At 39.0% G+C, this 17,368-nt stretch overlaps 1 protein-coding gene across 6 annotated transcripts in view; it reads right to left on the bottom strand.

The window, feature by feature from the left end:
• Positions 1 to 2,898: 2,898 nt before the first annotated feature.
• PTPRZ1 (protein tyrosine phosphatase receptor type Z1) overlaps positions 2,899 to 17,368 on the bottom strand; it is a 141,725-nt gene continuing 127,255 nt past the window's right edge. For 4 of the 6 annotated variants that reach the window (XM_033011484.2, XM_033011485.2, XM_033011486.2 and 1 more), the window contains 11 exons: positions 17,024 to 17,158; positions 15,815 to 15,978; positions 13,289 to 13,424; positions 12,145 to 12,291; positions 9,819 to 9,912; positions 9,438 to 9,511; positions 8,282 to 8,410; positions 6,796 to 6,942; positions 6,378 to 6,520; positions 5,605 to 5,740; positions 2,899 to 3,922 (listed from right to left, as the gene is read on the bottom strand). In XM_033011484.2, coding sequence (XP_032867375.1) covers positions 3,782 to 3,922; positions 5,605 to 5,740; positions 6,378 to 6,520; positions 6,796 to 6,942; positions 8,282 to 8,410; positions 9,438 to 9,511; positions 9,819 to 9,912; positions 12,145 to 12,291; positions 13,289 to 13,424; positions 15,815 to 15,978; positions 17,024 to 17,158 — 1,446 coding nt within the window. In that variant the 3' untranslated portion in view covers positions 2,899 to 3,781. Of the gene's footprint in view, positions 3,923 to 5,604; positions 5,741 to 6,377; positions 6,521 to 6,795; positions 6,943 to 8,281; positions 8,411 to 9,437; positions 9,512 to 9,818; positions 9,913 to 12,144; positions 12,292 to 13,288; positions 13,425 to 15,018; positions 15,103 to 15,814; positions 15,979 to 17,023; positions 17,159 to 17,368 lie in introns of all 6 variants that reach the window. The other 2 variants (XM_033011481.2, XM_033011483.2) reach the window with 1 other exon arrangement.

The following is a 17,368-nucleotide window of genomic DNA, read 5'->3' as shown; positions in this document are numbered from 1 at the left end:
TAATATGCTGTTGTACTGGTAGCTATGACTTTGAATGACTTCTAGTCATCATGTATTGCTGACTTTTTACTTTTTTAAAGCTTTTTCACAGTATTAAGTCACAACACCACAATCACTAGAAAGTTGGTGAAGTTAGTATATTACTTAATTTTTTTTTTGTTTTTTAAACTCCCTACTCACCCACTGTTTCTTAGGAGGAAGCTCATCAATCAAGTTTTCCTTGGCACATGTCACTTAGAGCTTTGAAAAAAAAACACCTGACCCAGTTTGAAAAGGCAGGCTATATGTGCTTTGAGTCTGTAGCTTGGATTACAAGAAAAAAATTAATTAGAATATGGCCTTTGTCTGAGAGAGGAACTGACACGCGTTTATTAAAATCAGTAATCCATCACGGTTGAAGATTATAGAAGATTTTTTTACGATTCTTATTTTTTTTCTAGATCAGAACCAATATGTGCGAGTAAAGAGATTATCCTAAGCACTTATGTTTTAAATAACTTGTCAGCCTGATAAGATGATGAATGTGATTACAAACATCTCTGGAAGAAACCTTGAATGACAGCTGATTCCTTGGATTATAATTTTAAAATGTCTGCAAAACATTTAGGTTGAAAGGAACAGTTATATCAAGATGGGATTTCAGAAAGGAGGATCTCTCTTTTGCTTTTGGTCCACAGAGGCTTGAAAAACATAGTAGAATTAATTGGCCTAAAAAAGACTTTGTATATATGACTAAATGAAACTGTAAATGCATTAATAGAAGATACAAAAAGCATGAAGTTATGTGAGGCTACAAGCCAGTTTTTCCTAAAGAAAATGCTAGAGAAGTAGCACATAAGCATTACAGTTTTTCCTATGTGTTAATGTGGTGAAGAGCAGAAGTATACAGTAAGAAGATTATGGAATATGGTTTGCAAATGGCCCTAAGATCACAATTAGCCTTTCTCGTATGGGCACCCCTAGAGATTCAGAAAGGAAAAACTGTGTCTATGCTTTTGGAATGAGAGGAGGGAGTTGTATAATATTGCTGTCCTCGTTAGCCTAGGTATGCAAGTGGAGGGTGTTGGTCACCCCCAAGGTAGCACAAATATAGTAAGAAAAAAAAATCTAGGTCCTACTTTTGAAAGGTGTTTAACTTGGCTGTCCCATTCTTCCGAGACTTCAGAATTAGCAAATACGCAGGTATGACAAGGACCACAGGAAAAATAAAAAAGTTTAAACCTGAATAAAGGTGTCTTGGTTCAGGAAAGTAGGTTGCCTCATTTCTGAATTATGCAATCAACTAGTTGTGGCTTTGAAGTAAAATGGCAAGCAATAGCTGCAGGCACGTGGCTGCACCCCTGGTCTGATGCTGAGCTACCTGCACAGGTCCCGAGAAAGTGCTGGGCACGAGGGGAAACCGCTGAAGAGAGCAAGAGTGAGCAGCTGACAGATGCTATGAGGAGTGCCGTGAAGTCTGGCTGTGTTTCAGAGGCGGTTCATGGGGAGTTACGTGAGGGAGGGCCAAACTCTGGTAGAGACCTTTTGGAAAGAAAAGCGTGCAAGGCCAGAGTAGCAAGTTAACCGTGTTGATAATACCATGTACAGCCGAGATGACCTAAGTGGCAGCATCAGAGGTTTCACATTTGCATATGGCTGTAACAAAACTGAGATGCTTGAAGGAAAGGGAATTAGGTAATCAGGTTGTTTATCTGCAAAGAGACAGAGAGAGAGCAGGGGGGAGAAACAGAGGGATCGAGGTGGATAGGGAAAGAATAAGCAAGGGAAAAGGGAGAGAAGAGGGCTAAAAGGGGCTGCATGCATGGACGTGGGTTTCTGGGCAGGTCCCTCGCCTGTTCGTGCCCTCTGCCAGATCACTGCCCTCTGTCCTGCCCTCCTCTTAAATCCTGTTCCTATCCACTGCGTGACAAATCCTGTGTGCGTGTGTGTGTTATTCAGTCATTCTGTGCCATCCTGTCTCCTAGTCTAGCACTTTCTCACTCATTTAATATATCAACAGTATGAGGATTTTTTTGACAGTTCCACTGCTTAGATTCCTCTAAGCCTAAATTTGTTTTGGCTTTGTTGCAGCTCCACCTATCCTCAATCCCACACTGCCGAAGGGGTCTAGATCTGCCTGTCAACACACCGAGACCCCTCACACACCTCTACCTTAGGAATTGCTTGACTAAAATCTCCAAGCCTACATCAGGTCCACCTTCTCCTATCCTTGGTTATCATCTAAGAGAGTGTCCACTAGTTTCTGTGGCATTCTAGTCCAGAACAGTATCTGTGCTCTCAATATTTCTGTGTAGCAACTGAATATACCAAAGTGAGAAAACAGCTACTCTCACGGCCTGTTATTTTTAAACAAAGCTCAATTTTGCTCCAGGCTCCTCCACCCTCCTCAGTGCTGCAACCTGCAGTACAATCAGTATCTTTTCTTGCCAGTTCAGAAGGCTACAGAAAATAATTGAGTGGCCAAGTTGAAACATTTTTGCTTTTGTTCTTGCAGAGATTACTTGCTTTATTGCTTCCCAGAGTTTGGTTTTTGCTTTGCCAAAGGAGGCAGCAAAGAACTCGGCAGCTGAGTGAATGACCTGAAGCAAAGCCAACCTGGAGAAGTCTTGCGAGGGAGCAATTTGGAGGCCTCGCACAGCCCATTAGCCTGTGGGCAACCAGAACGGGAGATGTGCAAGGAGAGGCTAAAAAAAGGAGCTAATGTGGACACTATGGGTATGGGTCGAAGTGGAGCAGAGATCAAATAACAAAAGAGTTTTCTGAATGTGTCTTCTGAACTGGTAGGTTCCATGGGAGGAGCAGTGGTCTCCAGGTCAGCCTTGAGTCCTTATTGTAAGTAAAAGCTCTCCTACGTGACAGTGACGGCTGTTTACTGTACATGGAAGACTGCTAAGCACAGACTGGAATATTTATATTTATTTTTGCAATGCCATAGGTAAAAACAATTTAACAATGCCAAATACAGGTGTTATTCTCATAAAAACTTCTCATTTCAAAACAAATGATTTCTATTTCCCACAAAAAGTTAAAATCACATGCAGCTATATGAAGGTTAATTGCTTAAGATGCACAATTATATATCAGGAGATTTTGTTAAAATAAAAAGATACTGGACTACATATTTTAACAAGGCAATTACACAGAACTAGAAAACTGACTCTGTAGTAAAATATAAAAATCTACAATTATAAATATAAATTTGGTCCATGGGTCACTACAGAAGTAGCAGTATTTACAGTAAGTATCAGATTACTATTCTAAATGTCCAATTGAAGTCTTAAAATGTTGAATGTTATGGAGAACAGTATTTTATTTACATTCTACTATATTAAAAGTTATAGTTCTAGCAAATGTAAATTGTTATAAATACACCAAATAAATCAAATACTAAACCCATGACATGTCTGTAATTGAGAATCCCCTAACATCTATAAATATGATAATTTTAAGTTAAAAGTGAAGCCAGATAAATCAAAAACTAATACTGAGGAAACATACCACAATTCAATTCTTAGAAACACTGTAAAAGTCAATCAAGTTAGTCCAGACGTAACAACGTATTACAAGAAATCTTTCAAGAAAAGGCACACATTGTTAATGATAAAAGTTCCACAGTAAAGTCATATGTAACAGACATGACTGTTTGAGCAACTGTTGGGATCTGATTATGTATACAGTGACTTCCCCAAACCCCCAGAGTATAAAACTGAAAAGAAGAATGGTAAATTCCAGGTGTGACTGATGTGATGTAGGTATGTGTGTGTTTAATTTGATGTGTTCATTAAACTAAAGATTCTAAACTTTCAGCTGCATTTCCATCAGGTAAAGCTGAGCCATTACTGTCCATCGATGCTGAAGGGTTTTCTTCTTGCCTTGTGCTGACAAGGCTGAGAATAGCTTTGTACAGAAACTGGTACTGTTCCTGGGGAAGAAAAAGGGGACATAATCTAGTGTTACTTCTGACAACACACTGACTATCTTGTAACACTGTTACTCAAAATTAATTAACAGTTGATGTGTCAGTTCATTAATGTACTGTGCTCCACAAATTATTTTGTTACTTAGCAGCTTTATTAATTGTCTGACTAATGCCTCCCCTCCGTACAGAATGTAAAGCACAACATTAAGGAACACAGTACAGGTAGGGGAGAAAACTGTTTTAAAAGAAATATTCTGCACTGAATCTAGTCCTTGTTGAAGTCAATTACAAAGTTTCCATTGACTGAATGGGGTCAGGATTAGGACTATTGTTTGTTGGCTTTTTTCCCCCTTGAATGTGTTCTAATTTTTTGCCCTCTGAATTCTATCCAGGCAGATATTTTATTTTCTTTTTGCTACTTGCAGTTACCATTTATGTTTTTGAAGATTCTGCCAGGAAGAGGAGGTAGGCCGAGAGACAAGACTTTGTGGGGAGATTCACTGAGGGGGCCACTACCTAGAGGGAGTAGAGGGTCTCAGTTGGGTGCAGTGGGAAATGGAGAGTGCCAGAAGCTGGCCGGGCTGGAGGGTGGGCTGGGAAGGAGGAAACGGCTGGATGCTCTGTGCAGGACGAGCAGGCACAGCGAAGGCTGTGATGCCCAGGGTAACAGTGTATGCTCTGAAAGGGCAGAGGAGTAGTTAGGGTTCTAATATGGATACAGGAGGATAAAGAGTTTCTGTGATGGAAGGAGTGAGGAGCAGTAAAACAGACTAAATAGAGTGGGGTTTGGGGTCCAGACTGTTAGGTTGGACTAATAGATATGGGGTAGAAAGAGCGACGGATTTGAAAATATGCAGTAGGAGGATGGGAAACTGGAAATCTGAGATAAAGGGCCTAGGTATTTGCTGGAGGCTCCTGGGGCAAGAGGAGTGAAGGTCCTGATGGTGCTGCTGAGGTGGGAAGAGTTTCCATTTTCACTTCATTGTCTGCCAGGCTCCTCAGTCTGGGCTAGCTGGACAGGGCAAGGGGCAGACACATCTGTCAATCCTGTGTCATGTCCTGTTTTTGCTGTCAAAAATGTGATAATGCTAACCCTAATGTTTCACTCTTAAAGCATTCTCCTTATTACACGCATTGTAGCTCTACATCAGTCAGGTTTGTAGTGGTATGACCAAAGGGACAGGGTTGTGGATTTTAATTTCTGTGATGAATTTTCATTTGTATGACACTGACTTAGTAACTAATTATATGTTATACTTTTCATGTTTTTTCTTTCTGTAAGCACAGTAACAATGGTGTCAAGTAACCATTCAACGGATCATGAAAATTTCCATCCTGAAAGGGAAAACTAGGATAAACACTCCAAGGTCTATTTGGGGTACAAATTTATTCCTGCTGAATTAAAACCTTCATTTAAATGACATAGTGCAGATATTGTGATGATGGTGGAAGCTCTGCACATTTTGAATAGGACCGTTTGATAACTACATAACAGGTTTTCATGGGAAATACTTTGTTTTGGAATAAGTGGAAGGTCCACTACAGCACCCTGGAAGACAGTTTTGATGAACTCATGCAGAAACTTAAGATGCCAGTGGTTCAGAAATGTTGGCTTAAGATCTAAGCATGCTAATAATACCACACATAGGAAAAAAAATTATGCACACATTTTGCTCATTACTTACAATGTCTGTAAAGACTCCAGGCCTCATCAAATTTATCATCTTTGCTACCTGGTAAACATCCACTGAATTCTCATTTTCCAGTTGATGCATCAGTGTTGTTAATGCACAGAAAGTGCCTGCCGTCACCCCTCCGTGCCTTTGTAAAGTTAAAAAATACAAACAAAAAAAAACCACTTTAAAAACTTCTCTAGAAACGGGATCCATTTTATACAGCTCAAGAAAACACAAAATCCTTGGTAAACTGATAAAATTAATTTCTGTCACGTGCTCTTTACACTTTCTGAAACAGGCTTGCTGAGCAGTGCCTTAGCACAACCTTCAGAACACCTGGCTACAACTTTTGGAGAATCTTTAAAAGCCAGTCTTAGAGTTATTTCTCTACCGTGCTCCGCTAACCAAATCCTGAAGGCCTCAGGTCCTTCAGTATTTTAACATTTCAGTATTTTTGGCTATTATTATAGCTGGAGAAGGGTAAGGTGCCTCATCTAAATAGCCTTCTTTCAACAATAGACAATGAAGCCCTGATCGATTTCCTCTCCAGTGTCCTACTCGACAATAATCCGGAGTGTCAAAATGCCAGAACTGAAAAGAGAACACTGAAGTGTGATAAAATAAAAATGTTTCTCTTGTTGATGCAGCTGAAACGCAAGCAGCAGCACTATTATTGTTAGGTGCAGACTCTGTGCCTTGTTTCGGCAGCGCTCGTTCTAAATGAGATGAAAGGATGGTTTTACAGAAAAACATCAAAACAAGTTGAAAGCTTCAGTTCTTACTCATCATGTACAATCATGGGTCCATCACGGTTGGAAGTTTCCTCTTTGATGATGCTAATCAGTTCAAAAGTTTTACTAATAGGACTATCAGGATTTGGCCATTTTGGACACTGAAAATGCCTCACTTCAAGTACATAGTCATCCTAAAAGAGGGGAAAAAAGCGTAAATTGATTCAGTAAAAGATTGACTGTGTTTTTTCTTACCCTTCACCCTGTTCCAGTCCAGGTCCAGCTTCTAGATACATAATCCTACTGCTGTGGAGGCTGGACTATCCTGTTCCCAATGCCACCAAATTACCTACAGAGGCTACTCTCTCCCTGGGTGTTTTACCACTAATTTACCATAGAAAATGTAATGAAATGTAGGCATTACCTTTAACAAATCAAGTCCTGAGTTACAGGTTTATGACAGTGTTACCTGGGTAGCTTCTAAAATAAAATCTTGGATTATGATCTTCTCCTCATTAGACAGACACTTGTGTTCTTCAGCAATCATAGTAACTTTGAAACTGTCACAGTTTATAGGCTCATCTTTGTTTGGCCAGTATACAAATTCATCTTCAGCCTTCAGGAAAAAGAAAACAACCAACATAAAAGTAATGAATGTTCAACTCTTAAAATGAAACTCCATCCAATATAATAAAAAAATGTGCCGTATACATAGTCAATGCAGCCACCTAGATTTAAACTGACAAATCAAAATCTGAGTGGGATTACAACTGTCACAAGTGATGGTTTTCAGACACCTCTGTAGTGAATCTGACCAGAAGACCACCGTACCCCCTGGAGACAGCGACCCACGAACAGTCACCATGTGCTGTTCTGCGCTGTGCCTCGCGTTCCGCCTGGCCTTCAGGCTGTGTTGTGCTGCCCAGAGCCCGTGGCCACCGGATAAACTTAGCTGGCTGATTGTAAGAGGAGCCTACGGGCAGCTCCTACACCACCTGCGTGGCCTTGGAATTATCTAAAAGTGCAGCAGGAAGTTCTCATGAGAACATCCTTTCTATTTAACAGCAGAAATGATGAACAGGGTTGTTTTCTTTTAAGAAAGTCCTATAATAGCTTGAATGACCAAAATGAGGGTAACCGTTGCGTGGATGGGAGCTTCATGGTGTGATGGATCTGGGTAAGCAATATGTTCAATGCTGCACAACTTGGGGTTCCCAGCATCTGAAGGGAGGTAAGATTATTTATATTCCGCTCTCCTTTATAGTGTTAGCTCTGATAAATAGCATTTTAAGTGATACTTTACAGCATCTGCGTGACTTTCTTACCGGGATCATAATGAACCAGCACCTCCTGGCAAAACAATCTCTCTTATTACAAAGGCTAACCTAAAAATCCATTTGTTCTATACAAAGTGTAACATTCGTAAAACATTTGATGAGAAGAAAAAACCAAGCACTGTCTTTGTTATGTTTTTCCAATCATGTGAGACTCTCCAAAACATTTCCATGGCTTTCTTCCAAATTTATTACCAAACACGGTGCCCTCTCACACCTCAAGATTCCTCTAAGTACCAACCTAAAAGCTCTCAGATAATACTGAATTTCTAGTAACCTATTCATTTGTTACTAAATTACACATGCACGATGAACACCGGAGCTTCCTTTGCTGTTTAGATCCAGATAAACCCCTGCTAAACATTTGCTTGTAACTTTAGGAGATGAGCAAGATGAACAACATCATATTTCTCCCCTCACCTAATAATGGCTGAAGAGGCCATTTTACGACTAAAGTAAAAGTCCTGGAGTGAAAACTAATCTTGTATAATGGTTACTTCTCCTATTTGGCCCTTTTTATAAATTATACAGGAATGATTCAAAACTTTCTCATGCCAGCTGCAATCTGGTAATACTAATAAATTCATACATAAACTCATAGAGATCAGCCACAAAGCTTACCATGTTCTGGCTATCAGGAAGCATGACTATTAGCTGGGCATTATGGTCCCATATCATTCTCCAGAAATCCTTGATAGTGTGTAGTAAGGGATGCTGCGTAATAATGAATTCATTACTTTGATAATAACCCTGCAAAACAAAATCAACAGACTCAGAATTGATGCCCAACTATTAACATTTAAAGAAAGTTTCCCATGGACAGAGCTAGAAGCCTAGAAAATAAATTGCAGACTTGTGCCTTCTTTGTCTTCCTGTAAATATTAGAAGAATATAAAACTTCCACTGCAGTGTTTTCCAGATGAAAAGAATAAAATCAATTACACTGAAATAATTTTTAAAACTTTAAAACATTTGATCAAAAAAAAAAAAAAAAAGATTAAATCAGTGGAGGCTTGAATAGCCAACTCAGAATGAAAATACATTAATTTATATACACATGCTAATTTTTCTACATTAGCCAGAATTCCAGAGGAGGTAGCAACCCCAAACAAATAATAGAATATTTGAAAGATCTGCAAAAATCCCAAGCTGTCTCTTGATTTGTACAGATGTCCCAAATCAACTTCTTACCACAAAAGAGAGTTCCTTTGCACTAATGTACCCGATGAAGCATCAGGCATCCACAGCACTGCAGGGAGCTTTCCCATCTCCTTCCTGAATGTCCAGGAAGCATTTACTCCTCCCTCTCAGCTAATGAAGGGGAAAAGAGTTGAAGAAAACCCAGAGAACAAAAAGATAATGGAAAACTGAAGAGCTACAGTGCCTTGGGCTACACCAGTTGCAAAAGCTCTGTAAGGTGAGCATGTAGGAAAGCAAACCACGGTACAGCCATCAAAAACTAACTCATTAGTTAACACTTGCAGTTCATCTCAAAAGATTCTTCCATAGCTGGCATTTAGCTTTACTAGTTTTTAAAACTATGATGGCATTTCTGGTTCTATAGATTGTCAAAATTCAATGCACTTAACCAAACTTTTAAAAAGTTATAACAGTAATCATACCTCCGGGGGGAAGTAACTCTTTCAGGCAGAGTGAATAATGGAAGAAAGGAACTTTCAAAATCACGACTGTGCCATCCTAATGTGGACACAGGGCAGCTCTGAACACAGTTATACAATGGGACGTCGTTTTTCCAAATCACAATTAAATGACTTACCATAATATAGGAAGCATTGATGTAGTCTGTCCCTTCACCAGATAGGGATGAGATACCCACTCGAGATCTTTCCACTGTAAAAAAAAAAAGCATGAACTAGTACAGATGTTGCAATGACTCATATATTGTAGCAATTATCTCACTTATCTTACAGTAATGATAACACTAAGATCCACCAATCAGGATAAAGTGTTATCCAGCCATCTATTTTGTTTTCCTATGTATGTAGTACTTAGACAAATAACTTCTTCATTAAAGTACAAAACATTGCTCCACACCAATGCAGACATCTTCAGCTCTGAGGAATAGTTAAAAGTCTGACATGTACACACAGTTCATAAATATTTTTCCACTCTGAGAAGCGTATTTGAACAAGCTTACCAGGAATGATAGATGAAGTTCGGTTCTTTTCTCTGTTACACTGTTTGAGTGCAGTTGAATAATCACACTGCTGTGTGTTAGACTGGCTCAGTAACTGAAACAAATTAAAAAAAAAAACAAAAACCAAAAAAACAAACAAACAAACAAACAAACAAAAAAAAACCAAAAAAACAAAACCAAAAACTGAAACAGGTCACTGTAAAAAAGCCATTCCTTCATTATCTGCATTAAACAGAAGGGTGCACATACTGCAGGTTGGCTGTCCCTCTTACCTTTAGCCAGATAACTAGATGACTAAACTAGTTAGCAAGTCAACAGAATCTTTTCAGTATTTTATCAGTTCAAATGATTCTGGAGCCCTCAGTCCCTAAGAATGTATTTGAAGGAAATACCACTTTAGGTTGTTCCCACATCCAGCCCCCTACTGCTTGTTGCCAACCCAGTGTCACTTCCATTTTGCCTGCACGGATGCTTCTGTAACTTTTAATACTTTTGGAAAACAGTAAATGCCTGTGCAGAAAAAACTGCATTGTTATACAGATAATATAGCTCCTGGTGTGACACAGCTCTAGATACCCCAGTTATGAGCTTCTAGATTTTCTCTCCAAATCTATGAGAAGAAAATAGGACTGATCTGGGGAGTCTCAATAGCTTACTTGTTTCAATTAATACAATTAAAACACACAAGAGTATTAGAAGGAATTTGTGTGTGTGTGTGTATATATATAAAATATATATATTTTATATACACACACACACACACCCACACCCCACAATGGTGTATATACAGTGCTTAGGCATGAAATAAGTTTGGAAAGCAGATTTTTCCTAGTTTTTAGTGGTCTTTTTTTTTTTTTTTTTAATTACTAGTTAAAACATATTCATCAAAACGTTCAAAACAATTCAAAGGAATTTTCTGTGATGTTTTGGGCTGGGCATGTGTAGCTTTCAGAAGCTGCCCCTCCTTTGGAAAAACAGATAGCAAACCAGAGAGTTCCATCAAAATAAATCAGACCACATTTTTTTTTCATCTAACAGTTCTTCAGTAAAATGAGACTCCAAATTTTTGTTATTAATCTAATAATTTTAGCTGCAAAGGCAAGAGTGAATGAGACATGTCCTTGTCTGATAATATTTACCCTCTTGAAATTGGAGCTCTGCACAGCTCCTGCAATTTGCACTGCACACTCTGTGTTTATATATATTTACATACTCTGTTTGTATATATTATGTGTTTTATTGTTTCATCCGTGTAGGGAAGGTGGGATGCTTACTTCGCTAAGATTATCACAGCTAAGAATCCGTACTTTTCCTTAGGAAAAAACAGTGCAATGCTGTCAGATCATTCAAGCCAGGATAACAGAAAAGTCTGAAATCCTTTGGTATGTTTTTCCTGTTCTGTTCTGTGCTGTTCATTATCTTTTGAAGAAATACTAATTACTGATCCCATGTGACCAAAATACTTCATAAAATAAATATATTAATATATTTCATAGCCTCATTATCTCTTGACATTATCTACAGACTTATCTGCTTAAGTTTTTTACTAATGTTCTAATAGCTAACTGTAGAAAGAATACACATTATCCCATGTAGGCCTCCTTAGAAAGAAAATCCTTAGAGAGAAAGGTTCTAATAATTAATTTCCTGTTAAATTAGGGACAAAGTCTGTTTTGCCACATAATCTGGAAAACATTTAAGTGTGATTTTACTTCTCTGAATTCAAATTAATTTGCAAAGGTAGGATTTTCTGTGTTTCCTCTGCGAGTGACCCAGTGAGCAAGCTGGACTTCCCACTCTCCCCAAGAGTCAATGAGCTGTTGCCCAGATGGGTTTACTCTTTCTCTGGGTGACTCAAAGTTCCGTGTATGCACACAACTGACCTCCACATCCATAAGCACCAGAATGTTCACTTATCGCCTGCTGAGGTGACGTCTGTCTTCTAATCAGTGCTGTACACTGAGGGGAATATGTTGACTGACCAATATAGCTCATGACATTTGTGCCAGAATGACACTTTTCCAGACTGTTGTTTTATCTTTGGGATCTTTCTGCAAAGGCATGTAGTCAGATTTTCCAAAAGCTACTTGCTGGCCTATTTCTCATGCTCCTTTTTTGTGTTTTTTTAAATTCCTTGTTAAACTGTATGCAGATAATTCTTTTGTCACAACTGACTGCATGCACTTGTTAAAATTCTCTGAATTTAGGCTCACAAGTTAAACTTCAGATCGAGAAAGCTAATGAAAGTTGTACTGAGGTACCTACTTCTAAGTCGTTCCAGCTTGCAAGCCTAAAGCTTTTCCTGCTACTATCTTGGAGAGCTCACCTTGAATTGTTTCTCCAGTCTGGTCCTTCCTGTTGGTCCAGGTATTAAGAGAGCATTAACATAGGCATGAATGTGAGTTTCAAGGACTTCTGTTTCTTTACTGAGTATCGCTTCGACCAATGCATCATGAATGAAGATGTATTGCTCCTAGGAAAATAAAATCAAACATCTGAGCTCTGATTATTTTCAGATTCCCTTGGACACCTCTGGCTAATTTGCCACTTCTGACGTGGTCAGTATTTCTTCACAGCAATGCTGCTATAGGGGAGTTTTCTCAAAAGTGATCCTCTACAGCGAAAGCTGCCCTTCCACAGTGACAATACACATTGGCAAGCACAACTGAACTACACGTGCAACCTATATATGATATAATACCAAATCCCCACCACCTGTGGTATCTCTTGTTCACAGAACAGAGTTAAAAATGCTAGCATAGCCTTGAGTCAAATTTTCAAGTCAGCTTGTTATGTGATTCTCCCTGTCTTTCTTGCAATAAAGTGATCACTCCCACTTCCTACTGCTATCCTCTATTTTCTCTCTCACATCCTTTGGAACAAGTGCCCATGCTGTTGTTGATTACCTTTTTTCTATTGAAAGGCACTGGGGAATTTAACCACCTGTTCTTGAAACCTTAAATAGACTTTCAAATGCCCTGCTGTTGTCCTTATTGTTTTCTTCTGGTCTTTCACTATTCTATATGTAATCTTCTGTTTAAAGCAGATATAGATAATTTTCTGTCTGAAACAGCTTTTTTCCCTACTTTTTATTGCTGATATCAACCATTTGATCAAGTTCAGTGAAAAGCCGAACACCTAACAATGGTGTTTCCTTTAAAAAAGTCTGTAACAAAGATGCATGCCCTGTGAAGGAAGTGCTACTGTGGGAAGCATGATTTATAAAGACTTTCTCTCTTCTGAATCCTCCGTAATAAACAGACAAGAGCCCACAGATAGGTCATTTCTGGTGCATTGCTCTAAACGAGCCTCAAAGGATGTCTGTATAAAAACAAGGGAAGCAAAAGGGTAAGTCCAGCACGGTGACTGGTTGCCAGTCTTTCTGGTGGTGCCAAAAAAGACGACTATCATCTCTTCTGCAAACAGAAATAGTCTATAATAGTCTCTCGCTATATATATTTTAGTCTTACCTCAGTCTGCACCAAGTAGTTCCTTTGAGTACGTATGTGTTTTAAGAATCCAAATATGTTGACTGTACCTTCATGCTGAATTTGCTGCAGCATGCTGTCTAACACTATGTATGTGCCTGTCCTTCCAACACCAGCACTATAAAACAAAAAAATACTCTTGAGCCTGAAGTAAAACAATAATGAAAAGAACTGTTTCTTATACATAGTTTTTTGAACAAACTGCTGTGTAGGGAAGGTTTTTCTCTACAAATCATATTATTAGACAATTCTATTACTTTGCTAAAGCTTCAAGGATGGTAATGAAGAAAAATACAACTCATCTTCTCTGTGCAAGAAGATATCTAAAGATAATTTTCTCAAATGATTTTTAAAGTGTCGATTTTTATCAATTTTTGAAGTATCAGTTGAAATAGAACTAAAAGGCTTCCTGCTGATCTGCAATTTTCAGGCCTCTGATGTTCCTTAGGATACTTTGTCAAGTATACCTAGAAGGAGTGGCATATGTCAACATTTGGGCACAGTTGATATGCCCAAGTTCTTCTGTGTTGAAAAACACATCACTTTAAAAGGAAAGTTGCATTATGCCACCCATTCAGGTACAGGAGATTTCAGAGATACTGGACTGAGGAAAACCCCAGGAAGTGGCAGAGCTGCTGAAGGAACATCTGTAAAAGAAAAAGCCTAGTGCTCTCCAGATACAGCTAAAAGGACAAGCAGTGGTTGAAACCCTTCTTAAAAAGGGAAGGTACAGAAGAAAGGGTTAATCAACTCACTCCTGTTATGAATTCTGACTCATTTAACACAAAATCAGCTGTATCATAATATTAAAACCCAACTTTTTCTTTCTTAAAAAACCTTTACAGGGAGTACAAGGTCAAGAGGTCATTTTTTGTTATCTAGGTATATATGGAAATTAGTCAGATGTAATTCCCCTCTATACTATGAGGAAACTTTATGTGTATCGGTACATGTCACTTGACAGCAACACTGTGCTGGGTCTGCATGGTCCCCTGTGGGCAGATCCGAGCTCAGTCCATACATGCTAATTCAGTCATCTCATTTCTTCCACAGAAGTGGCACAAAACATGGGTAATGTGAGCTCAGACTGCTGTAATAAACTGTCTAAATAAACATGATGTAAAACTGAAAGGTCCAGGTTATTAACACACTATTAGACACAAAAAGTGTAAAGATTACCAGACATCATCTGTACTTGCTATGAAAGACAAAACATTAAAAAGTACCAAAACATAAAAATAGCTAAAAAATGTTTCATGAAGTTCGTCATCTGTGTCCTCCATATAGCCTGTAAAGATAAATAAAAGTTACATTTCTAACATGAGACGACTCCTTTGAAATTCCTTAATGAATGGAGACAGGTGAACTAAAAGCTGAATAAAACTGCCTGCAGACAGAGGTGAGCTATATCTATGACCCAATGGAGAGGTCTGACTGAAGCCACACAACTTACCACTGTTCATTTTTTAAAAACTCAGTTTAATTGACTTATACTGTACTACTGATCTCTCAGCCAGCTGGCACAGATCACAGACTTGGTATTTTGGGGAAACTCTTATTTTGAACTTCCCAAGAACAGGCAGGATCTAGATAGCAGCAGAACAACCAAAATGTGGAATTTTAATTTTCCAAGCTAAAAACAGATTTCAGTCAGATTAGATCATCCCAGAAAGAAAATATCTTCATTTGCAGTATTTGTGAGGCAACTTTACCTGTTGGCTTCCTCAGAGTCAGCTCCAGAAGGACAGAATTCATGAGGAGGTTCTCTTTCCAAATGTTCCATCAAAGGTGAGGTACTACAGTGGAAAACCAGAACCTGCTTATATATTTTACAATAACCCGGTCCTTCACGGGCATTGTGAAGTCATTCCAGGCCCTACAAGCCCTTTTTAACCAATTTTCCCTGAGCTGCCCAGTTTTAGTGAGCACTGACAGAACACCTGCCTGCACGCTGCGGCACATGCAGACCTCAAACCAGTCCCCAGAATGCTCCTCCATTGCAAATGACTGCTAGAGCACACAGTAATGTTAAAAACAGCAGAGTTGTAGGTCAGCCAGGAATAGAGTGAATCTTCTTTTGTGGACAGAGCTCCTCTTAGGATTACAGAGTATCCCTGCACCAAAGAAAGCATGAGCCAAAAACATCCTAACGATACATTTGCAGAAATGAAACAATTACTGCTATATATGTATCTGGTTGAGCTCATAGCAATCAAGAAAGTAGTATAGAAATGTGCGCAAAACAAGTAAAAAGAAAAGATTTTTTGCAAAAAAGAAAAAGAGGAACAGTATAGAGCAGCAGCATCTTGTTTATGGAGATTTATAGAAGTGGCACAGACAGTTGGTTAGTTGGCCTTACCAAGGATAGAAATATGAGCTAACAAATTAATCTTATTCCATCAGGAATTGTTAAACATGAGAGCAAAGGTTTGCTTAACCCACCACTGAAAAATTATTTTTTTCTGCAAAACAAAAGCAGAGTGAACCTTACGGCAGTAAAAACCACACCTGCAATGAACCACAACCGGCCCGACAGCATGACGCTTGGCATGTGATGCCTTCCGCACGAAGGTGAGCACGGGCAGCGTGTATTCTGGAACACCCATGTCAGGCCACTGGGTATAATGGTACTGAGTTACTATACGTCCACTAGACCTCCCTTTCTGGGAACCCTGCAACAGAAAAATAATTCCATATATAAGCAGCTCACATATGAACAGCAATTCTTCATGATTTTACTTCCATACCTGACAGTTCTCTGAATTAGGACTGTCCCGAATTAGTTAACAGCATGTCACATAGCTCTGGATATTCCAGATTTCACAGAGAAGAGGAAGGGCCATTGCTTCTGCCCCATCAGCTTGCCCTCTGAATGGAAAAATAACCTAGCACTGTCCCTTAGAAAGCCATTAGAGAAAGGTTAAGAGCGCTGGAGGGATAACAAATTACAGCTGCTCTTAAGCATCACCAGCTGTTTCTGCCACTTTGCTCCTCTGGTGGGTGGATGGAAAGAGTAGGATTCACCTCACGCAGCTTTAGCAATCTACAAGGGAAGTCGGCTTGTGTAGGCTGCTTTTCTAAGCTCCCTCCCTCAGTGGCAACTCAGAGGCAGGGATACCTTCAGAGAGCAGGTCATCTCATTCAAAGATTGGTTCCTAAAATAGGCAAAATAAATTACTTGACAGTAAGTGCTATACTTTATCCATTAATTGTACAGGGAGGCTGAGACTAGGTATCCGTCTGAAATAAATTAATCTTTCAGAATGCCCCTCAAAGTAGCCAGTGTCACACTGATGAGCTGGAGCATGCTGGTTCTGATTACAATAAAACAAGGTGTGGATTCACCTGTCCTTAAAAAGGAAAATGGATAGCAGAGGTGGATAATTTAATTCATACCACATTTTCTACTAGTTGCTCTCTTTCTGAAAAAGTATCCTCCTGCTCACCAGGCAGGCAAAGTTCACATCAGCTTTCCAATGTGATCACTGCTTTTTCCCTGATGGTCCTACATCACACCAGTACTACAGGCCAGTGTCCTCTCAGTTTGTTGGTCTGGTCAAATTAACTGAAGTTGACAAACATCTTGGCTGGCTGAGACCTACAGGATTCAGCTTTACATATACAACAGAAAAGAGGTGCCAACTGCCTAAAAAAAATATCCTGAGCAACATTCAACATCTCCCTTTTGCCCAACTATGTTTTCAGGATGCCACAAACCTTTTTGATCTTGGTATTTCTAAGAGTAAAATTCCTCACAGTGTAATAGGCAAGTACATGAACACTCTTCTGAGTAACCAAGAAGTTCCCATATTCTTCACTACCTTCAGCAGGCCAGTACTGGTCACATTTTCTCTGTTAGAAAGCAGATGAAAAACAGAAAAAGAGGAAGAAGACAAAATGTCAAGCTAGCAAGATGAAATGTTCAAATTTAAGAACACAGTCAACCACAAAAACATACAGGGACTCTCAATATACCCAGTTTATAATAGACATGATTTTCAGCACAAGAGAACAAATAATGTGTATTTATTTTGTGCTGTAAAGGTGGCTATTTATTTGGAA

This window comes from Tyto alba, unplaced genomic scaffold (assembly GCF_018691265.1).
Source record: "Tyto alba isolate M040663 unplaced genomic scaffold, T.alba_DEE_v4.0 Super-Scaffold_2, whole genome shotgun sequence".
Classification (NCBI taxonomy): domain Eukaryota; kingdom Metazoa; phylum Chordata; class Aves; order Strigiformes; family Tytonidae; genus Tyto; species Tyto alba.
This window is presented reverse-complemented; position numbering and strand designations above follow the sequence as displayed.